Raw genomic sequence first — 24,841 nt, forward strand, 5'->3', positions numbered from 1 at the left:
AAAGGGAGCAGTGTTACGGATTTAGTATTTAAATATCTGATGTTAGTAGATAAATGATAGTAGATAGATGATAAATTAAATAAATATCTTTTTTTTTGATTTCGGGAAATTGCTAGAACAGTCTCTTGCGGCTGATTTAAAAAGATATAAAAGCCAGAGAAAGAACACCTCAGTTCAGTTTTGTTTAGAAAACTGCTGTTGTTTACTGTAGAGAATTCGCTAATTAGCTTTCTCTAAGTTTCTCTATTTTAAATTAGTTCTGTTGAACGTTTTTAGTAGTTTAAAAGATAACTATTATGAGATATTGGGATATTGTACGAATATCTTTGAAGAAATTTAAATATTTTGCTTTATTTGTTCTGATAATAATAAATTTTATTCACTTTTCATCGGACTTGTGCATTTAATTCATAACGAACCCGTACGCACGCAACAATATGTAGGATATTTTTTTATATTGTTAATTATTTTTCTAATATATAAAGCCTTAGTAATATATGCATTTATATCAAAGCCACTTTGAAGTTAAATCGAGAAAACTGAAACATTTTGAATACTAATACTTGTCTTGAAAATAAAGTTTGCCGCTCATAATTGTTTAAAATCATATCAGACTTACTGGCGTCAAACGGATCCTCTGATTTATTTACCAAAACAAAACAGGATTTCCAGCGCAATTTTTTTCCAGTTCCTCTAAAACTATTACCGGTATGTAAGAGGAACATGTCGCTGAAAGCATCTTTCAGCATCCGGACCCCTGAGCTCCTAGAGACATGTTCAAAATTGTATTTACTGTTCATCTCGATAAAGTGTGAGTATGTTTTGCTTTTACTCCAAGAAATGTCACGAGCTAACTGAATGGGCATTTACTGATAGACTTAAAGACCACGATATGGAACTGAACAGGATTCTCTTAAGATTATGAACTTAATTCTTAACCTCGAAAAAGAAATAACTTTCAACAGCTCAAATAGATGAAAATTCCTTGGATGAGAATAATAAGATGCTAAATATGTTAAGAAAAGAGCATACAATCAAATTCAAGAAAACACTAGCACTGAATGATTAAGGAACAAAGTAAAAGGCATTTCTATAACCCAGGCTAATTTCGACTAACGCTAACAATGATAACTGGACTGACGCTCCCCGCAGTAAGTGGCTTCAAAAGCGTACCAATTTGGAGGAAAGCCTCCCTGCTACACAACTAAATAATTTTAATACATTAAATAATGAATAGAATCTGGACACGGAAGATACGAAAATAATAGTAACACTGACTCTAATCAATTCGAACGCCCTAAGAAAGTCGCTAACAAAATCCCACTACTAGTAATAACCCAACACAATATTAATTTAAGGAATTCAGAAAAAAATTAAAAGATACTTTAAAAATAGAAAAAAATGAAGGCAAAATAGAAGGAGAAACCTAAATCTCAAATTATTCAACATAGACGACTATCGAAAAGTATAATCTAAATTACAATTGACGAAAAATCCATTTCACACCTTCTGATTAATTTGGAGTAGTGTATACGTCTCATAATTAAACGTTTTTCCCGTAGATATGACACCGGAAGAAATAAAAGATAAAGCACAGGCCCAAAACGTCCCGACTATAAAATGTTAACAACTACAACGCATACGCGATGGAAATGTCAACCTACTAACAGTTTTCTGTATAGAAGTTTCCCGAACATCAGATGAAAAGGATATTTATCAAATTGAGTATTATTGACATGAAATTTCGTCTAGTGCCATATAAATCAAAGCCTGGGCCAACCCAGTGGTTTAATTTTCAACGTTATGGCCACACGCAGAGTGCGTGAGATAATCCTGCAAGATGTGTTCGTTGCCTCAAAGAACAGAAATTTACTGATTGTCCTGTCAGGTTTTTAAAACATTATACTGCCCAGTGCATTTTATGTCAGGGTTTGCACGCTGTGTGTGCTGTGTTGATTGCTCTAAGGGCCCGGGTAATGAACAAAAAAGAGAAATCCAGCACCTAAAGAAAAGAAACTCACGAAAATAGTCCCTAGCGCTATGAATGAAAATAGCAATTCAAAAATACCTGTTTTTCAAACCAATCAGAAAAAATATCCACTACAAGTAACGACCAGTCATATGAAACGGTTGCGGGCAGTAAACCAAGTCCCAGCCACCGCCTAAATCAACTTCCAGAAATAATTTAGCAGAAAAAAGTATAGATGAATTCCAGCATTTCATCACAGATCTTTTCGAAATCTATATTACGTTTAATCAACCACAAGATGTTTTCTCAAGATTGAATATGGCTCTCGAGGCTCTTAAGATATTTTCTAATACAACCATGATTAATACAACTTATACCAATTATACCAACAGTATTCAACACATCACTTACACCAGATTTATGTATTTCAGTTGCAACGGCTAAGGAAACAAAGTAGAAATTAAAGATTATATCAACAGACTTGGTTTGGGCGTAGTCTTCCTTAACGAATTAGATCTCCAGTCCACTTATAATTTTAGAATGACCAGTTTTGATGTCTCCGGAACAGATAGATTAATCAACAGAGGTGGCGATACAGCTATCCTCGCCAAAACATATTTGCATTGTTCAAAATTTCCTCTTCCTATCTATGTGTGCCTGTACATTCACAAGCAAAGACACAGAGTACATTATTGTAATCCTTCTACCGCAATGGACACCCAAAGTTTGGACGTTTTGCTAAATTTAAGACTCCCAACGATAATAGCAGGCGATGTAAATTGTAAACGTCAAAATCGGAATTCCAGGAATCAAAACCCAGATGGAATCGCGCTAAAGACTTATATTCTCATTCATGACATTACAATGCACGCTTCCACAGAACAGACCAGAGTTCCCACTGCAATTAATGGATCTCCAGGCATCATGGTATAGTTTTAACAATCAACGTACAGCAAGTTCATTTTCTACACGTCAGTAATGATCTGTTTTTAGATCATTTACCGGTTCACTTCACATTATATGGCCTCCGAAATGAACTTCCTCTTCTTAAAATTCGCATTAATTGGACATAACTTACTAGATAATAATATCTCCGCTACTGCTGCTCCACAAAATAGACAAGAAATCATTTATGCTATAATTTATCTTAAACAACAGATTCAAACTGCTATTGGTAACTAAAAATTTGCTGTGATTGTGAGCCGTGAACAGGTACTATGACCTTGATTTTTTAATCATTTGCTTGTATATGTTATTTATTACCTGTATATGAGCTATACACATATTCAATTTCATCAAAAACAGCCACTTCCTTCATGGTGCTTAGAATTTTCGGCAAAAGAGTGTATACAAATCGTTACAAAAATGCGTGAGCACCCTCTGTATTTATTATTTCTAAGTAACGAGAGTGGCGGGCTTCGTTGTTTGTGGGGCGCAGTTAAAACGTTTCTTCGCTACACTGATAAACTTTTTCTTTATGTTATCACGAGCTGCCACGTACCCTCAGGGAACTGAGCTAGAAGCCTTCCTTGTTGATAATGTTCAAGGACGCAATAAAGGAGTATATGATTGCCGAAGCTAAGGATATTTTAGTTAAGTATACAAAATTTCAGAATTTTCAACGTAAAACTTACACAATGCCAAAAATTGGGCTGCTCAGGGTTGAGCAAGTACCTCTACTGAACACCTAAAAACCTATCTTGAATGCTTATTTCTACTATTAGCATCTAGCATGAGTACTCAAGGTTCAAACGCGATCAATACGACATTAACTCCAAGTTCTTGCAAAAATTCTCGCAAAACGAAGGCGGCTATTAAAAAAGAGAATGATTTTCAGAAGTCCAGACTTACTCAGAAAAGAACTCTTTCGAACTCTGAAGTAAGGACACTGACCTTAAAAGATAAACTCGGAACTCAATCCCAAGGATCAAATGTATCAGTAAGATAATAACTAGGACTCTGGATTAAAAAAAAAAAAAAAAAACAAGAAAACCCGCTTTTCACATTCCTCCCCTCTCCTACACTGTTCTGGCGGATTTCAACGGCAACTGGGAAACACTGAAAGAACAGATTGGACGTTTAGGAGTTCAAAAATATAAAGGCAACCTCAACTAAACATAAGGGTCTTTGAAACTGATGGTTATCAGAAGATCACAAAAATGTTCCAGGATTGGTGGTGTTCCATTTCATACTTTCTTGTTCAATTCATAGAAGCCTATTCAGGCCGTGATAAAAAAAAATTCCCAAGTAACAGTAACATTGAACTTAATTCGATTCAGCAAAAATTAACAGAAAAAAGACTCTAAGTCATTAAGATGAGACAGATTACTAGTTTCAAAGTTCGAAAAATCACCCCATTACCCCTGTTTCTGGTTGAGGTAAAAAAGAAATGCCGAGGCCTCGATGTTTTTATTGAGTCCTATGAAATCCCTGGCCTTGTTCAGTGTCATAGGTATCAGTGCTATGGATCCACCCGCGAGCTCTGTCACTATAAAGAAACATGTCTGAAATGCGCTGGACCTCGCGAAACTTATGCTGGCAAGCAGAAAAAGAGAAAGCTCCTGCCGTTTATGCTCTTTGTGAAGGGAACCATGTTTCGTCTTACAAGGGATGTAGTAAATATCCGAAAAAGCTTAAAAAGGACTTCCAAAGCTCAGATAATACCACTTTTGAAAAGAATCCAAATTTTTAGTTAATACAGAAAATATTCCTGCTTTACTAGGATCAGAAACTGAAACTACTCAAAAAGCAGATTCGGCATGGAGCAATAATAAGGACAAGAGCTCCTCCCCCCAAAGAAACTTCATTTTTTTGATTGGATCAAGGCTCACATATCAAAAACAAAAGAATTCTTTGTGAAATTTTAAACGGCTAAAAACATTATGGAGAAAATCGAGGTTGACAGGAGTGCCATTGAATATTTTGCCACCATTGATTATGGATTTTAATGCTTCTCAGCAATTTAATCTTATAATGTGGCCATCAACGCCTACCTTCGCATTTCTTTCTTTAATACAAATGAAACACGGAACCAGCAAAATGAGATTTTGGACTTTCTTTAGAAGCATAAATTTGGCATCTTGATAGTAAATGAGGCTCACTTACAAACGTGCGATAAACTTAAAATTCGAAGATACCAGACTATCAGAACAGATGTCACGCATAACAGCATAACTGGTGCTGGTACCGCCATTCTCATCAAAAATTACATCAAACACTCAAGTTGCTATCTTCCCAGCACTTTCCGGATGGAATTTGCTGTTGCAATGATCTAAAGCGCTACAAATCAAAACTTTCTTCTCATCTAAGCTTATCACCCTCCCGGAGAAAGACTGCAGACAAGTGATTTAGACATTCCAACATCGATCTCCCTACTGTCATCACAGGCGACTTAAATGCCAAGCATGCATGCCACTTGGAACTCTCGCGTCCCAAATATTGGTAGAAGGATACTCTGTAATTACCAACTAAATTCGGATATAAAATTATTGCTCCCATAATCCTACAAGATATGATTACATGGGTTCCGGGGATTTCCTCGACATGGTCGTTTTGAAACACCGAACAATAGTTCCTCAACTTGAAGTGAAAGAAGAGTTGTCATCGGATCATTTTCCAGTATCTTAGGTTATACGCTCCACCTAAATTCCCCCGCACCAAAACTAACCGGAAAAAAGTTACTGATCACCTCAAAAATCTCCCTTGTAATTCTGCCTTGCAACACTGTGGTGATGTAGAGAATAAAATTTACAAGCTTTTCTCCAAAATTCAAGAAGCCATTCAAAATTCCTCTACTGTTTCTGAAGATTCCCCAAATTTTAATTTACCCAACAATATCAAGAACCTCATTAAAGAAAGAAAAAGGTTAAGAAAATACTGGCAGCTCACAAGATACCCAAGAATTAAGAGAGATGTAAACTACCTTTCAAGAAAAATTACCCGGTAAATCCATGAATTTAGGTCTGAGAATTGGGATAATCTTTTACTCAACATGGATATCCAGCCGAATACAGTATGAAAGATCGCCCACTCCCTCAGAAAAGGTGGGCCAATTCAGAAACATTCAAGAAATCACATGGGCTACGTATATCACTTAGAACATGACGTCGCTAACAAAATGGCAGCTGATTTTGCCGAAACGTTCAAGCCACATCCTCCTGAAGAGAAAATTACTAACTCAATAAATAGTATCAAGAACAGGAGCAGCACAAATTTTCTCAAATTCACGTCACCCGAAGAAATTAAAGAAATTAAAAAGCGGTAAAGACAGAGATTACGACAACATCAGTAATGGTGCCTTAAAAGCTTTCCCTATAAACTGTATATTTCACCTTAAATCAGGCAAGAATACAAAATTTACCTCTAGCTATCGGCCGCTTAGCCTTCTTCCCACTATAGGAAACGTTTTGGAGAAAATTTTAAACTAACGCTTAACAGATCACCTTGAACGACTAAACTTAAGAGATGACTACTAATTCGGTTTTAGGAAAGGCCATAGCACAACCTACCAAATCTTAAATCTTGTGAAACAGATGCCACAAGCATTCATTCAAAAATCAGGTGTTACAGCATGTTTTCTTTATTTTTAAAAAGCGTGCGACTATGTCTGGCACAATGGCCTTATACACAAGCTCTCCAACTTTCTTCTCCCAAACATTTTCACTTTACTAATGATATATTACCTGAAAAGAACTTTCCAGGTTCGATGTGGAAATGCACTTTCAGACAAGAAAATAATTCACTGTGGAGTCCCAGAGGGTTCAATTATAGCACCGAAACTTTTTAACATCTATATAGACGATTTTCTTTCCCATTCAACTTTAAAATTCTAAAGTATGCAGAGGGTGCGGTCATTTTATTAAAAGCTTTAAATCCTCAAATTGCCATAAATAATGTTCAATGTTCAATGTGTCAGTATCGTCGCAAAATGATGAAACCTGTGGAAAATTAGTCTTAATACCTATAAATGCTGTGTGATGCTCTACAGATGTTACAGGACTACAATGAGAGTGAACACCGACATTGCAATAAATGGTGAAATAATCCCTCTTGCAAGTTCGTACAAATATCTAGGAATTACCATTGGCCAAAAACTCATCTTCAAAGGCCATATCCACTCTGTGCTAAACCATGCCAGTTCTGATTTTACGGCCATTATTGGTTAATCATTAATTTAATTTTATGATAGAGGTCAAAACTAAATATTCGTATGAAATGAACACTCTACTTATCCCTCATTTGCCCTATTTTATTTTACGCAGTTCCGGCTTGCGCCACTGCAAATAAAACGGAAAAGTAAAAATAAATGTTTTTGCTGAACCAAATTCTAAGATCAATAGTGAACACGCCGTGGCTTGTGCGCAACTCATTTATCCATGAGAAATTAAAAATAAATCATATCCATGATCAAATATTAATTACTGCTTGTAAAGTTTTCGAAAATGCAAAGAACTCGCCTTATCGTGCAATTAAAGAACTCACCAAATATGATACTATGAAATATTTATCCCGCCTTCTTGGCATGCCTTCGCGGTGTGGTGGTCTGCACGCTGGGCGCGTATTCCAGAGGTCCGCGGTTCGATTCCCAGAGAAGGAGTTCCTAATTTTTCATCTTGCCTGCTTTTAAAAAAATACCTAATTTCTCTACAATCCATCAATAAAATATGTTGTAAAACGCCCAAAATCTATTCATCACAATGCACACTGGTGGTAACTGTAAACATGAATATATTTTTATAAATGTTTATCTAATGCAAACTTACATGCACAACTGCTTGCTTTGTCACTACTGATTTTTTTTTAATCCGGGTGTGGTGCGTAGCACCTTAATTTTTATAACTACCGCGAAAGGCCTTAGGGCACATTTTGATTTGCTGGCAAAAACTCAAAGTAGTTCATGCCAACAGCAAAGTGATGATCAATGATCCACTTTAGTACGAAAGCGTGTTCTGGCTTACCTCCAGGTTGTTGCTATTAGCCCAAGCTTGCTATTCTGCGGCCGTATTTAATACGTGCCTCCTAGAATAGGCCTGTAATTCTTAATTAAGGACCGACTCCACGAGTTTGATTCTGTGCAACTTCGGCTGATTAAATTTATCTAGTATTAGTTTAGTTTTATATTTTTTATATTGAGTTAAAGCCCGAGTTCTTGTACGTCCGAGAGGGGACGACTGTAAATAAACTTTGAGTTGAAATAAAAGGGTAATTTAATCCTTCCCTGGAGAAGTTACTCAAAACAAGAACTCAGCGAATATTCACTACATAGTTCTTCACAATATTCCAGCTTTCAAGGAACTCTACTTCAGCTAGGTTGCTATAGTATGTTTAAATTTAATCACTTACAAGTAATGAGATAGAATAAGTTAAATATTTTAAATATATGTCTGTTTGTTTGACTGCTAGATGTTATGGTAATGATCATTCACGTCATAGAATATGCGTAATACTACAAGTGACGTAGCGAAGTTACTTAGAACCCACAGCAGGACCACACCCAATTGCAAAATTTATATTATAATTTTCTTGGTTATTAACTAAACATTTAAAAGAATTATATTTTGCGCTGCTAGAAAAAGCATTTTTTCTTCAATATTTAGCATACTAATTAATTAATTAATTAATTAGTTTTCTTAAATCACTGTTATATATCAATTTAAATACTCATTATGTTATATTTTTCATAATCAACCGGAGATGAACGTGATGTTGGTAAAAGAACTTCTATTTTAAATGAAATTTTATGTTTAAAACGTTTTCACTACCTAAAAGTAGTGTCTATTTAAGATTAATTAATATGAATTAATCAAGTATCTAGAGAAAAATCAAATACTTTATTGCATTTGTATTTATAAGAAAACATGTAATTTCATTATTAATAAAATATGATATTCGTAATCAAATAAAAGATTTCTGTAATAATTTCTTTACTGTGTTTATCTGGTAACTTTACCTGTCAGTGCTTTAGAAAGCATAATACAAAATTCCAAAAGCATAAAGTAAAACAAATACTTCATAAACACAGACAAAATACGCATATCAGTATATATGGAATCTCTTCAAATAATTCATATAAACTCACAAATGCTCGGTATGGGCAGCCCCTGGTGGTATGGGCAGACTTCTGCCTTAGTTGACGTACCTGGTTGGTCTGTTCGTTCTGAAATGCATACTTTCCTTGTTTCCATGAATTTGTTGTGCTATGCATAAACATTCTTGTATACAAGTCGATGTGTTTCACATTTAGTCCGAAATCTCCATTATACTATCACAGTTGACTCACATATAACGAATTCGAAGAAGCGGTAAGCTTTGAATTCCTCCGAACCACATAAGTATTTAATGATAGCCACCTATCATCTAAATTCACAGTCGAGTGGTAGGGCTTGCATGAACACTTGGAAATTTTTTTTGCATCGCTATGCAGCATTTTACTGCAGTTTCAGTACTTATTTAATGACAAACTTTCCTAACACTGGATGAGATTGTGAAACACGCTGTTTTGGAAAATAACAAAACTACTTTAAACAAAGATAGGAAAATAAACAAATTACATAAAATATAATAAATTAGGTGAAGTTTCATTTTTTAGTAAGTTATCAGATCTTTACACACGAGGAATACACAATTTCTATTGGGAAGAAAGATAGAACAGTTCTTATGACTCCTAAGAAAACTAAAAATAAGAATAATCAAATATTACCTGCTTTGTAACATCCAGGTGTCCGACAAGCATCGGTGACATAGGATGTTCTTACGGCCGATACATCTGTCATGCATGTACCTGATAAATAAACATTTAAACAACTTTAATATTTAATTACTAAATTGAATTGTCTAGCGTCGGTAGTTCTTAAGGATTTATATGTGAATATATGTGTACACTGCGGGGGGAAGGGTTCAGTTCTATATCTCCCGTTCTACTGAGTCGATTGACGAAATTCAAATTTCGTTTTTCATGTCTCGAAAGCACGACTTAACTACCTATTAGATTTATGTACTCTAATATAGGAGCATTATTCTAGCATAGGTATTTTGATACAAAATCGGACTTTTTCTGAAATGAATGTCAATATTTTTCCATATTTCGATTCTACGACTCAAATTATGCCTAAATATTAAATTTTTTAAATTTTGGAGGGAAATTTACAGAGAAATTCAAAAATTTATCTTGGCGCATTCTTTTTTCAGTTTGCACGAAGAATAATTTACTTGGCGCACTTCTTAATTTATAACAGCCTACATTCTTTTCCTTTTTTACATTGTAGACGAGCGGAAAAACGTCATCGTTCACACTTTCAAATAATTATTACAAAGTGCGTAAACCACATTTGGCTTTATTATCTCTAAAAAAAAATGCCAAATTTCAAAATACGCCAACATGTAAATTCATTTTAGTATCAATTCCATTAGTAAATTTTCAATAAAAAATTCAATATTTTTTGCCGATATGCCTAGAAATACATCTACTTTAAGATGATGTTAAACATTTTATAGGTTATAATACAAAAATGTTTTCGAAATATTTATAAAAAATATTTAAAAATGCAAAATTCTAAAAATAAATCATAAAAAAAACTCTAAAAGGTTTTTAAATTTTAAACTACGTCCAACGGCTTTTTTTAACGTTTTGTGTGTTACCTTTATTTATTAAATATCATGTTCTTTGCACTTAAACTAATTCAGTTCAATAGCAATGGCGCAAAATAATTTTAAAATGAGCCTATTTTTAGAATTCCGATACACAGTTCCGCGCGCTGAAGATAAAAAGGTTTCGCCCCCCCCCCGTAGAGTGTTGCCATTGCTCGCTTTTACATCGTTGAGTTTGTTACTCAAAAATTCGTTAAAGGTTTACAAAATATGAAATCAATAATAAAACAAATTTCAAATTTGGTCTTCCACATGCCCATATTCGTAGGAGAATTACCTCATTCAAAATTCCATGGCTCCATGTACCGTTGTTTTATCACAATGCGAGAAATATACATATATTTATGCTGATTTTTTATTATTTAATTTCTTCAAATATAATGTAGGACTCTAACATTTGGTGGCAACAGTTTGAAAAGTGAAACGGACATTTATAGTGATTCAGCGCAAAATCGCAAAAGGAAAACAATAGGCCTTCAGGGACAAAGCCCCTTTGGACTCAAAATGTGCGAATTATATTTGGATTAAGTCTAAATCTCGAATTCTGGAAGAAGGAATCAAGTAAGTTAATAAAAAAAGAGATATTAATAAGTATACACCAAATGCAATTAACATAGAGGAGCTAAAATTTTGAGAGCTAATTTATTAAAAACTACGAGTGCGATTTTTACAAAACTTGGCAGTTGGGCATAATTTGAGTCCTAGAACTGAAATATGGAAAAATATTGGCATTTCTTTCCAGAAAAAGGTCTGATTTTGTGTCAAAATGCCTATGTTAGAATAATGCTATATATGAATCTAATATACACCCTAAGTCGCGCTTGCGAGAGATGAAAAACACAAGTTAAATTTCGTCAACCGAGCCAGTAAAACGGTAAATATAGAATTGCCTTTTTTTTATTTTGCGCGGTGTACATTTGTGTACACACATAAACACACCACCACACACATATACATATATGCGCGTGTGCATATATGCGTTCACATATATCCAAAGGTTCAGAATCAGTGGCATTTTTGTTTGTACAGGAATGGTGAAAAACAGACAAGCTATTTATTTTCCAATACGTAACACAAGAAGACAACCCTCAAATTGTAAATAATGGAATAATGGTAGCAAGTCTTACTTTTGGCTATACTTAGTTTTACTTATGCTGTACTTAGTGCTCGTGATTTATGAAAGATGTACGAAAAGTACTTTTACCAGTTTTACTTCTAAACGAAAAATAGGTCTATTTCGAGCTGTGATTCATGGCAGAACGCATACGACAGCTTGGTAGTTTGACCCAAAATCAAATCCCAGCAAATGAACTAGCTGTATGAGCGTTTTCGTGGGTTTTCCCATATGTAACATGAATACGTTTCAGTTTCTCTTTGGGAGTTTTCCACGAAGGCAATGCTTCGCTTAGGGCAATAGCCCTTGACTGCTTTGAAGAAATCAGACATTCCATTCAAACCCAAGCAAGCTATTATTCAGCAGTCACTTCGTCTTTAACGCTCATTTTATCAAGTGATTTAAGTAGGGTAAATCATTAAATTCATCTTTTATAGCACAATTTGTTTTTCTCGCCAAAGAATTGGGAATTGAATTTTTCTTCACATAATACAGTAGATAGTCTAAATGGAGCTGAAGTTTAGGATGCACGCACGCCGATCGTTTTCCCGAACATCCTGTTATATAAGAAGATCTCTGATTACTGGCTTCCAGATTTGGTTCCTTACAGCATGGCTTTATCATAAATAAATGAAATGTTTAGGCAGTTGTATCACGGAATAAGCGAACATGGCACACAAAGACTTCTTTGCAACAGTGATCACCAGCAATGGTATCATTGCTATGCGTCTGCACTCATTACAGCCATAGTCATAGTACATGGAAACAACGTTATCTCTACACCACATTTATGATACTTTTCTTGTAGTGTTTCTTTTCTTGTAGTGTTTTTGTGTTCATATGGGCTGCTATCCAAAATCTCATAGCAAACACAATATACTCTCATTGGAGAACCAGCATCGGGTGAACGCTGATCGTTGAATCCCAGCTGATCTTTTACCATTGCAAACTCCATTTCAGGCAGCACCGCACAAACGATCGAATTTTTAGCATATAGTAGCGCATCGAACCACAGTTAGATGAAATATGCTTGTTCACATGCTGCAAAAGATATGGCTGAGCGTTTGTTTGGAATTATAACATGGACTGGGTTTTATTGTGAAATCTAATCACAGGTACGCTTATCTAGTCTTAGAGGAAAGTCAGCCTCCTGCAAAGTGCCTGGAAGAGATTCCAGATATGTTACAGGCGACCACGCATTACAACTACATTGCACATTCTGTACGTATATTCCAGATACGTTGTATGAATTGTTCTCTAAAGCACAGACTCATATTTCAAGCGATTCCAGATTCTAATACAATTTCCACTATTTCGAGGCCTTCTTTCAACTCATCTGTAATCTTCCCGCATGTAATTAAATTTTTTGGCGGCGAATAACATAATTTCACATTTGTAGATTTATTCTGCCGCGTTCAGGATTCTTCAAAAATGTAATTTATCGATAACGTTAATTTTATTTTCTGCCTTCTTTTTATTTATTACGCGAAACGTAAATGCAAGAATCGGAAGTCTGCATATTACAGGTTCTCTGCGCGTATTTTCATGAAGTAGATTCACTCTATTTTTCCGCGATAGATAACCTTTCTCTTTAGGTTTTGGACACTATGTGTAATAATAATGATTAGAGTACTAATAATAAATGAACCTCAATTATCTATCCGCCACTGGGTAATTATCGTATTATATAAGAAAACATTCCACCATTACCTCTATGGCAGAAACTTCCTGCTTCGCACAGATCATGCATCGCTCACCTGTCCCCTAAATTTCAAGAATCCCAAAAGCCAAATAGCCAGGTACAGGTGCAAGTAAAAATGTGGAGGACTCCCACGATGTACCATGGGTCAACTGGTAATGCCTTCCGATTAACTAAAAATAACACTAAAAATATAGCAAGCTTAATAGCATTAATTTACAAGTTAAGCAACAAAAATCAGCGTTATATTTTCAAATTTTCATAGGACTAGTTTCGATGATTTTACCGAACCATTTTCCTCAGCTGCCAAAGTTCAAATGAACGAGATAGGATACAGTTATTAGATAAGAGAATAGTGGCTGGACAGAAGTTAAGCTACTGGCGCTATCTGTTGACCAAAGGAGAACTAAAACATAATTTCCTTAAAGGCTGAAGGCAAACATGGATTGGAATTAGGGTCGTTAACTAGAACAGAAAGATTTTTTTGAATGTGAAATGCCTATAGAAAATATAATTCACCAATAGAAGATGTTTGTTGAATAATGTTGGTTGCAGAAAAATTGAAATTGTTAGTTTCGGACCAACAATGCTGGGCAACAGAAGACTTCTGAGTTTTCTTTTTTACTTCCTTGTACGAAGTAAAAAGGAAGTATTGTAATCGCGAAAAGCTTCAGGCAGCATATTTCAACGAAAATATCCACTTTGACCGCTTTCGAATGCAATTTAACGATGTTTTTGCGTAATATCTATACGTAAGGACAGAATAAAAGACTCTTTTCCTCAAAAAAAAAAAAAAAAAAAAAAAAAAAAACTGCTTTAAAATGAATTCTGAAGAGAATTTTTCGTGGCGTCTGTACGAACGTATGCACGTACGTGCGTACGTACGTATCTCGCATAACTCAAAAACGAGTAGCCTCAGAACGTTGAAATTTTGTATATACGACTACTATAACATGTAGATGTGCACCTCGTATTTTTGTTTCAATCGGCCGCGCCAAACGTATATAAATATATTTATAAATATATCCACTCTGTTACCCGGCTCAATGATCTCAGTTTTTTTACTCTTATATGTTTGTAAATTGTACATTTTTTGCTTTGAAAATGATTGAATTATGTTGTTTTTATCTTCCGGTTAAGGGTTTTATGCCTTTAGTAAATCTGTATGCAATATTTTTAGTATTATCAACAATTTTAAAATTGTTTAAGTGCCTCTAAGCCTAATTTGATGGCGGCCGTTGCTCTTGTTTACATTTGAAACAGCTGAGTAGCGGATTTGTTGCCAATCTAGAGAAACTTAGCTTCGCAACAACAAAGATAACGCCTTCATTTATTATTTAAATCATGCTTAATCATTTCTGGAATTTTTTCGAAAAAATAAGCGTTTAAGATTTACTTCGTAATTTTTAATACAGATATTTTGAGTTTTTATGTATTTTTGCCTTGTCGCGAAGTGAAAACTGAATTAATTGAATGAGAAATACTCAATCGTCTGTGAAAAACTGTTTGTTTTTTGTTTTGTTTGCTTAATTTCTTTTATACATAGTTCTAGCTTTATTATAGTATTTGAATAGAACATGTGGCAACGATTAGATAATTCTTTAAATGATATAAATTTTGTGCATTCTGAGTTTTAATATGAACGAAATATAATACTGTTAAGTAAACCTAGCGCCAGAGTGTCGCTATGGTAAACAAAGTGAATTTTAAAGAATGCATTTATTCTATTGTGGTTTATGCGCTGTCGGCGAAGTAGGTTTAATTCAATCTAATAAGTTTAAATGAAATGCAAGAAAAAATGCGTATAATTTAATATTCCATACAAGGAAGTCATGTGGTGTACATCAGATTTTTTTAAACTTATGCCTCATGTTCCTTAACGCGAAATTTTAAGGTACTCTTAGTTTTGTCAACGTAAATTAAACCGCACTGGCAAGGAATACTGTAAATACCACAGGAATTCATATCCGGAATGGGGTCCTTGAGTATGGAACTTTTAATTTTATTGATAGAAGAATAAACGACCCGAAACTTAAATTTCTGTAAAATACGTGCAATTTTATAGCTAATTAATGGAAAGAAGGGAACGACAACAGAATTCTTATAATCTCCTAAAACAAGAGTGTGCCTTTTGGTGTGTTGAGATTACATTTTTTAACTGTTTGATTAATAATGTTGGGTGAAAAGCCCCTGTCAATAGCTACTGCTTTTAAATAATTTAGTTCTTCATCAAGAGACAGTTTGGAGGAGTAAACTTGAAATGCACGGAAAACATAGGAATAAATGAAGCTAACTTTTGTTTAGTCGGATGACATGATATGAAATGTGGTGGAAGGTAAACCGATGAAAGTTTACGGTAAACCGTAGTACTGAAGTTGGATGCATTACGTGTAGCCAGAATGTCGAGGAACGAAAGAGAATTGCATGTCTCAAGTTCAAAATTGAACTGAATAGCAGAATCAGTAGAGTTCATTGTTGAAAGAACTTTATTTAAATCATCTTTATTACCTTCAAACAGGGTAAAAGTGTCGTATACGTAGTGGAACCATACCGGGAAGTTTCAAATAATTTTGATTGATAATAATGCATGTAGATATCAGCCAAGATGGGACTGAGTGGGTTTCCCATGGCTAATCTCTCAGTTTACTTGTAATGCTTATTTTAGAAAACAAAATGCGTTTGTTTCAAGCAGAGTTGAGTAAAAGAAATTAGCTCATCAATTCCAATGCGAGAGAAATGAAATTCATGAAATCGGTTTTCTAGACATCTTAATGCACGCTCCACTGGAATACTGGTGAATAATGATTTTACATCAAAAAAAAAAAAAAAAAAAACATGAGTAAATTTCTAGGAGAAATGCTTTTAACTTATTTACAAACTCTATTGAATTTTTATGGTGTAAATGTTATTATCTAATAGAGTTGAAAATCTAGACACTAAATATATGGCTAATGGGTATGAGGCAGTGCCTAAATTTGATACAATCGGCCGGAAATAAATACCACTTTTATGAATTTTAGGAAGAGCATATAATTTGGCACAATTCGCAACAGATGGGATAAGTGACTGTTTTAAGTTGGTCGGAAAGGATTTGTGAAAATTTGATCGCAGTTTTTATTTTTGACAGGTCCGAAGGTGAAGGATCTTTAGGGATCGGATTATATGGTCCTTCGTTTAACAGTTTAGTGACACCATCGATGTAAGTGTTTTTGTCCCTGACGACTCACCTTTGTCGGCCTTTGAAATGATAATATCCGAGTTAGAATGAATTTCGCGCATTGTAACTCTTTCTCTCGCGTTTAAATTCGATTTAAAATGCTTATTGTTGAATTTCAGATTATGAGCGATAAGATGCCTAATTATTTCTTTCCGTGTATCTGAAACTTGAAAGTTTTTTCAACAGGAACCAAAATCTTTGGAATCGCAGTTTTTATTTTCGACAGGTCCGAAGGTAAAGTATCTTTAGAGATCGGATTATATGGTCCTTCGTTTAAGAGTTTAGTGACACCATCGATGTAAGTTTTCTTGTCCATGGCGACTATCTAGCCACCTTTGTCGGGCTTTGAAATGATAATATTCGGGTTAGAATGAATTTCGCGCATTGTAGCTCTTTCTCTAGCGGTTAGATTTGGTTTCATCAAGCTATATTGGTATCAATATATTTAAACAGTATACTAGTACCATGAACTTATGTGTGTATAAATGTTTAAACGTATAAATTCATTTATTTATTTATTTTAATTAAAGAAACCCAATAAGTTCCCCATGTACCACATAGTATCACATGGGGCTTACAGAAGTATGTATGAAACACAATACAAAATAAACAGAAGAAAAAACTAAAATAAAATTAAGGATGATTACAAAGTTTCACAATAAATTGACAAAAAGTGTTAAAAGCACTTCTCTCGGAAATAAATTGATAAAAATCTGGAGACCAGTTAATATTAAAGTTTCTCAGTTCCATTTTCAAGACTTTTCTTTCGTTCTTATATTTAGGACATAGAAGAAGCACATGTTCAACATTCTCCTCTCCACCGAGGCTACAATCACAGACAGAATAGGAGCTTAATTTAAATCTATTCAAATAACTTTTCAAATTTCCATGGCCAGTAAGAAATTGGGTTAATTTATAGTCTGTGAAGAAGTGATGACATGATAATCTCATCTTGATAGAAGGGCAAAATAAATTTGTTAAGCTCCCTGTATTTGAATTAATGAATTCGTGGTTACACGAATCCACAATACTTTCATACATGACCTTCTTATAAAAGGAATTAGGTATATTGACAAAAGTGTCAATTTCCTGCTTAGTCGCAGCCTTAGCAAGGAAATCGACTCGTTCGTTCCCAACAACATCTGTATGACCACGAACAAATGAAAATGCAACCGAAATATTTTTATCTTTTAGGTTTTTCACTTCTTTTTGAACCTCGATAATGATATTATTAGAAGAAGAAATACATTTTAAGATCTCCAAGGATGAAAGGGAATCAGTACAAATGAGATAGTCTGAAACAGCACTATTTTGTTCAGAGACCCATTTGATGGCGAAGTTTAAGCACAAAGTTCAGCTATAAAAACGGTACATTCATGTCTAATTCTAAATTGAAAGTGCTCAAATTCAAGACCATTTTTGAAGACAACAAATGCGAGACCAACCTTGCCATAAATTTTTCTGCCATCAGTATAGCAAGTTACAGGCGAATCATCTACGATTTTATTGCTAAACTGAATAAAATTAACATCATTTCTTTCTGAAGGATGAGGGATACTGAGAGACAGCAGAAGCAGAAATATTTTCCTTATAAGCAATAGGCATGAAGAATGGCAATGTCAATTGGAGGAAAGCCAGAAATTGCATAAACAGACTCATAGCTAACGGTGCGATATCCACATATGACCCGCAGAAGTATACGCCTTTGAACGCGTCGTAAATATCTATAATTTATCTTCTTCTTGAGCGATATACCCCAGACTTTAGAGCCATACATAATGAAGGGTGCAATTCCTTGTTTATAGATGAGCGAATGAACATTGTAATTAATACCTTACGTGTTGCATGCAATACGACTTAATCCACGCTGTAATTCATCACATTTCTCTGATACATAAGTTAAGTGTTGCTTCCAAGAAAATTTACAGTCGAGAAAAACCCCAAGATATTTCATATGCTTTACCACAGTCAAAGGTGTACCATCGAGAGATAACTGAAATGCATCATAACAGATGTTTCTCTTTTCAATACTCATAACCCTGGTTTTATCAGGATTAAAGTCTAATTTAAATCCTTCCGACCAGTCGGAGGCGAGATTTAAAGTTTCTTGTGCCTGTAAAAAAGTAGCAGAAAGGTCCCTACTCTGGAAGCTAACACAAGACATCATCCGCAAAGGCTATAGTATCACAACAAGTAAGATTTTCAAGTTTTGATAGGAGATCATTAATAGGTAATGATCTCTTAGGAGCAAGGAATCATATGAATGTGTAATAAAATGATACTTCTAACGTAAAATGCAGAATGATATTCATTTCATTTCTACAACTGTGTTTTAAACTTTTAATTAGAATAATTAATTTAAGACTGCCAGGATGAAGAAATTTAATTCTTTAAGTAAATACATTTAAAAACGATCTTGAGATAGAAAATAATTGTACCTATTGCTAAAAAAATAATCAATTATATTCTAAAGATTTTTTTTAATTTGAGGCATTTCGAAAAGTAAAGTGAAAGAAAATAAATATAAATTGTGAAAGCCAAATGAAATTATTTTGTATGCAATAAAAAGAAATTACTTTCATTTTAAAATCTCTTCTTCAGAAAAAAAAAAAAAAAAAAGACTTTTCTAATCATGGATGTAACTGCCGTAAGCAAATAAAACTGAATGAAAGTTAGTGTTTAAAAGCAATAGTAAAAAATAATAGCATGGCTTAAAGAAGAAATTCGAAATAAGTATTGAAGAAATGAAAATGCTGAAGTAGCACATGTAAGTAAAACATTATCAAATATAAAAGTTAAGAGTGAAAATAACATATTTTTATAAGGTTTTACCATAATTCAGTATTAAGTAACTTGGATTTTACGAAAAACATTTATACTGATAAATATTTTAGTACAATAATTTACTTTTTAAAAACCAATTATTCAAAAATTCAGTTTCATTTATAATTTTTCTGTGCTTACGCGCCGCTCAGTGGCGAGCAACATAGGGAAGGAGAGCGAATCTCCCTTCCCGAGTGAAACAATTATCATGTTATTCTCCTTCGAAATGAACAGGAATTTTTATAAAATATTTTTAAACAATTTTTATAAAACGTTAATAATTAAAGTTAAAATTGTCTAATTTAAAGTTCTTATATTACTCGCAACTCATTTTCTTATTTCAAAATCGATATTCTTTGTCGACAACTACATACAGAAGCTGTTCGAGCATTTTTAGACTACTCTGCTTTCCTTTAAAAAAAAAAAAAAAAAAAAAAAAAAAAAACAGGTCTTCTGTTTGGAATTTTTTTAACTGCAACGGCATTTTTGAAAGTATAAATTATCGTCTCTGCTACTTGGCCCTTTTGTTTTCGTGTAAAATATCGCTTTTAAAGATGGCAATGGATAGAAGTTTACGTTTGTGATCTTTCTGAAAAACATTATTCGTATCTAATTATTCCAAAGCGTTGTGAAAATCATGATGTTTCAGTATGTAAAGCTGCAATAGATAATGTCGTCAACAACAAAGGAAAAAAAACGTAAAAAATTTAAATTCAAGTGTAAGAATTGTTCCAAGTACGTATCCAAGGAAAAAAATGGAATATTTCGAATGTTTCAAAAATAAGATTTTTTAAATGTTAAAAGAAAATCCTCAAAGGAAAGTTACAAGATCATTAAAATGCTCGATGCCAACTGTAAAAAGTGATTAATGCTAATTCGAAGTTTAAAAGGGCGAAAAAACAATGTGCACCGCCTTTCTCCACGACATATCACCAAACGCGCGGGCAGAAATATTTATCCGGACAAAAATGGAAAAATGTTATTGCAATAGACGAATCGGGTATACTTCAATGAGTTCGACAAAAGAGGTCCATTTATTTTCATCAAAGAAAACAAAAAAAAAAAAAAAAAAATTAAACATGGTTCAAGGAATCTAAAGAAAACTTTTCTAAGAGATTTATAATTGCTGCTGATTTTTCATATAACTACAAATTAAAAATAAAGAGAGTGTGGGGGGCTATTAAGATCAACTCCACATATTGTCAAAAAAAAGTTTTATACCAAATTTTCAAATGTGAAATACCTTCTCTTTACACAAAGCATGCTCAGTCAGTAGAACTACATCAAGACAAAGCAAGCAGCAACACGTCAAAATTAACTATTAATTTCCTGGAAGAAAATAGAATAAGAAACGGGTATCAAGGCCATACCCTTCGCTCGTATCTCTACTAAATTACCTGATCTATCACCAAAGTATTTCAGAACTTGTAGACTTTTCAAAAGCGGGTTTGTTAAGATGTCGACCTACAACTTCCTTAAACTTTGCAAAGCTATTCGAGAGCAATGGGATAAAATATTATCATCCTATGCTACAAAAGGCTTTATTGTCTTGGAAATTACTCTGTATAAATATAACGAACAATAAGGGTTATCAAAATAGGATGATTAAAACATAAAATGTTCAGGTAAAATATATCTATAAGTACAATGCAAATAGTTTAAACAATGTACGAACAACCTTTGTAATTCGAGTTTTTGCTTTATCTCATACGAAAGAAATCACCACCTAAGACTTATGACTATTAATAGATCTAAATTATCAGCACGTGAAGCAGGATGACTGTTTTGGTTCTATAAATGGCATAACTGGCAGATATATACGCTGAATCATATTCTAATTAGCTAACTGCAGTACGCTGTTCTTTTTGTTTTTGCCTAAGTCAACTGGCTTCTTAAAACAGTATTTCTACACACGACGTCAAAATCTCTGGATTAAGCGGAAGAATCAGTAATACCTAAGTTGAACGGTACTGCTGAAAAATAAATTTATGAAGAATAACAATTTATAAAACAATATCATTGTATTTGAAAATAAGTAAATATTTTCACTTACAAGCTAAAAGCAAGATTTGACAAAGGACATTCGTTAGGAAATTCATTCTCAACTTATTATCGAGAAATCCTTCTTTCTACAAAAGTTTGTGACAAAGGACATTCTTTAGGAAATTCATTCTCAACTTATTATCGAGAAATCCTTCTTTCTACGAAAGTTTGAGCAGTGACGCTACTGCCGATTATAAAATAACAGTGGCCTTTTCTAACAGTTTACAGGCTTATGTCACTTATATATTACACAAATGAATAAATATGAATGACTTTAATAAACATTCATTGTATATCAGGTTTTTGATTGATAGAACACATGTGGTGAAAGTTGAACGATACTTAATTCGAGTTCTTCTTGCCAAGTGTAGATTAAATTAATAAATAAAGGAAGGATTTTGATTGACATATCTATGGTAAACAGAACACATATGGAAAAGGTTTGAACAGGCAGCTTGAGCTAAATGTCATGTTAATTATAGAAAACTGCAATTTGATTGTTTTATTATTTGCACCAATAAAGACAAAAGTATCATCTGCATATCTAACATATTCTAGATATACCTTACAGAAAACAATTGGACAGTTATAGTACATCTCCAGTTCTAATTAGGCCGGTTGATGAAATTTAACTTGCGTTCTACTTGTCTCGAAAACGTTACTTAAGACATATACTAGATTTATACATAGCATTATTCTAACATAGGTATTCTGATACAAAATGGGACTTTTTCTGAAATTACCTACGATTTTTTTCCATATTTTGATTTTACGACTCAAAGTGCGTTTTGTAAAACTCGCACGAATAGTTTTTTAAGAATATAGCTCTAAACATTTTAGCTCGTCCTCGTTAATTGAATTTGATATATATTGATATATATTTGATATATATATTTTATTGTGCACAGAGTTCTGTATAATTTTAAGCATTAATCTAAAGACTCGGAAAAACATTTACTAATTTAAATTCTCACTTTGTTGTACTTCTGGGCATGAGTCAGTTTTCCTTAGGAAGACCACCACAATGGGATCTTTCGACTTAAATAAGTCAAACCTATTGTAACTGATTCTTCACCCTATTTAACAGGGAAGCAAATTCTGTCTAGTTATCCTTTAACACTTTTTTCCAAATATTAAATTTCAAAATATTAAAAATGCTTTCTTCACTCAACATCACATTTTTCCAGAAGGAAGGGTTTCCTTTTCCGGATTTACAAACACTTCATACTACGTACCACAATACTATTAACTGTCTGAAAATTCTTTCATTTTGCACATGATCCGCTATTATTTCTTTACAATACACGTGTTAAATTTATCACTAAACCTAAAATTGAATTTTGGAAAACAAACCTTGAAGTTCTTTAATCCGAAGTTTTTCAAAACTGTTTCCTTTTTAGAATCAATAAATTGTTTTCACCGCCTATATTTACCTCATTGCAACGTATTTCGATATTTAGATCTAATAATATCTTCTCCAGTAGCTACTGATTTGCTTTATTTGATTATGGCAAAGCACTCGAAGGCTACCTCCCTAAGAGGAGGGAAGCCTTCGTGCAAGTATTTCTAAGGAAAACCGACTCGTATACACATCAGACAGTGGGAAAAAACTACGGAAACGCCCATGCAACCAACCCGGTTGCCATAGTTTTGAACTTAACCGAACTATTATATTCTTCAGCGAATTTACCGCTCGGCAACCAGTGGGCCCAGTAGTTACCGAATGGTGACCAGTGAGTACTGGTAGTTTGACCTGTATTTGAACTCTCACAAGTAGACGGTTATGTGGTTGGTTTGGGGGGTTTTCGCCATGTGTAACTCAAATAAGTAAGTTTCAGATCCCTTTCGTTTAGCAAGTCCTCCGCAAAAAGTCGTTAGGCAGATAGCCCTCGTGTGCTCCCCTTAGGCAGATAACCCTCGTGTGCTTTCCCGTATTCAAATAATTTAACCTAACCATGATGGCATGCTAACTTGTACTGCGGAATTTCCTTATATTTTTACGTATTAATTAGATAAGAGCAAAATATACTATTGTTACTTACCTAAATAGAAGAAACCTTGTAAAATTAAAGATTTGGTTTGGTTTATTGAGATTACGGCAAAGCAAACTCGGGCTATCTGCCTAAGGGAAGAGATGCCTTCGTGTAGGACCGTTAAGGGAAACTGACTCTTATACAACGTTATATGTAGAGAAAACCACGAAACGTCCATGCAGGCAGCCGATTTGCGGAATTCCAACCTCACACCGTACTACCAGTGTTCAGCATCTTTACGCTCGGCCGCTGGTGGGCCTGAAGAGTTAGAGAAAACTTGCTTTTATTCGTGCTATACATAGAAAGAACAGCGAAAACGCCCATGAAACTAAACCATTCAGTAATAGTTCAACCGAGCCTAACAATACACTGAATTAATCTATCACTGATAAGGCTAATTGACCAATCTGTGGTTCGTTTTAAAATAGCAATATTTAAACTCCGTGCAGTCGAAATGGGCAAGTTGTCTCTCCATTGAAATTTAAATTAGAATTATCAATCGGCTGGTTTAAGTTTTCTGATTATATACGAAAAACCGAGATACGCTATTATGTCCTTCTCCTTTACTTTAAACTCCATGTTAGAGATAGTAAACTTTTTATGAAAATTATTTTGAAGAAGAGGTTGCACATAGTAAAAATAAATAACATTTTTTAAGATAATTTATTTTTATGGTGCATTTCAAGCCGGCTATGTACTTTGATAAAATGTTTTAAGAGACCTAGTTACGTCGAATTTTATACTTTTTCCGCATTTCAGTACTTATTTAACCTTTTCCACATTTCAGTACTCAGTACCATTTTTGGAAATTGAACTGTATGCAGTGTATTCTTGATTTCCCTTAATTATTTTAATGTATTTTTTAATTTTATTCTTACTTTGGGGTTATATTTTTCGTTACATAAAAAAATTCAATTTTTAAATAAATCAGAAGAGATGTTTGGTATTTTTAAGAAATAGAGTATTGCTTTTAATGCTTAAAAAAGTCGGTATAAAAAATTTATTCAGAACTTGCTTTTTCTTACTAAAATGTGTAGTTAATTTAGTGCTGCTTTTCACATTTGTTATGTGTTTCTCAGTTTCATCCGTGTTAAGAATTTAGTGCAGCTGCGAGATTAATTCAGGTAACATGACATTTAAAACTCTACCAAAACATTAAAGAAGTTGAATTATGTTCTATCTCCAAAGGATAACAAAACAGTATTCATAACGTATGCTATATTGCTCCTAAACTAGAGAGTTTGTGCTTCTTTGCGACTCGTAAATCAGTAAAGTTATTTATAGTAATACATATTAA

General features: G+C 33.8%; 1 protein-coding gene across 2 annotated transcripts in view; it reads right to left on the minus strand.

Annotated features, from left to right (window-relative positions):
* The window catches only part of LOC118186901 (neprilysin-2-like), a 120,505-nt gene extending 98,800 nt beyond the window's left edge, over window positions 1–21,705 (minus strand). For both annotated transcript variants that reach the window (XM_085810343.1, XM_085810342.1), the window contains exons 1-2: window positions 21,522–21,705; window positions 9,669–9,749 (exon numbers count right to left, since the gene is read on the minus strand). In XM_085810343.1, coding sequence (XP_085666469.1) covers window positions 9,669–9,749; window positions 21,522–21,567 — 127 coding nt within the window. In that variant the 5' untranslated portion in view covers window positions 21,568–21,705. The remainder of the gene's footprint in view (window positions 1–9,668; window positions 9,750–21,521) is intronic.
* Window positions 21,706–24,841: the final 3,136 nt, after the last annotated feature.

Source organism: Stegodyphus dumicola, chromosome 2, assembly GCF_044657685.1.
Source record: "Stegodyphus dumicola isolate Sdum_Otavi_A_Nest chromosome 2, ASM4465768v1".
NCBI classification, from domain to species: domain Eukaryota; kingdom Metazoa; phylum Arthropoda; class Arachnida; order Araneae; family Eresidae; genus Stegodyphus; species Stegodyphus dumicola.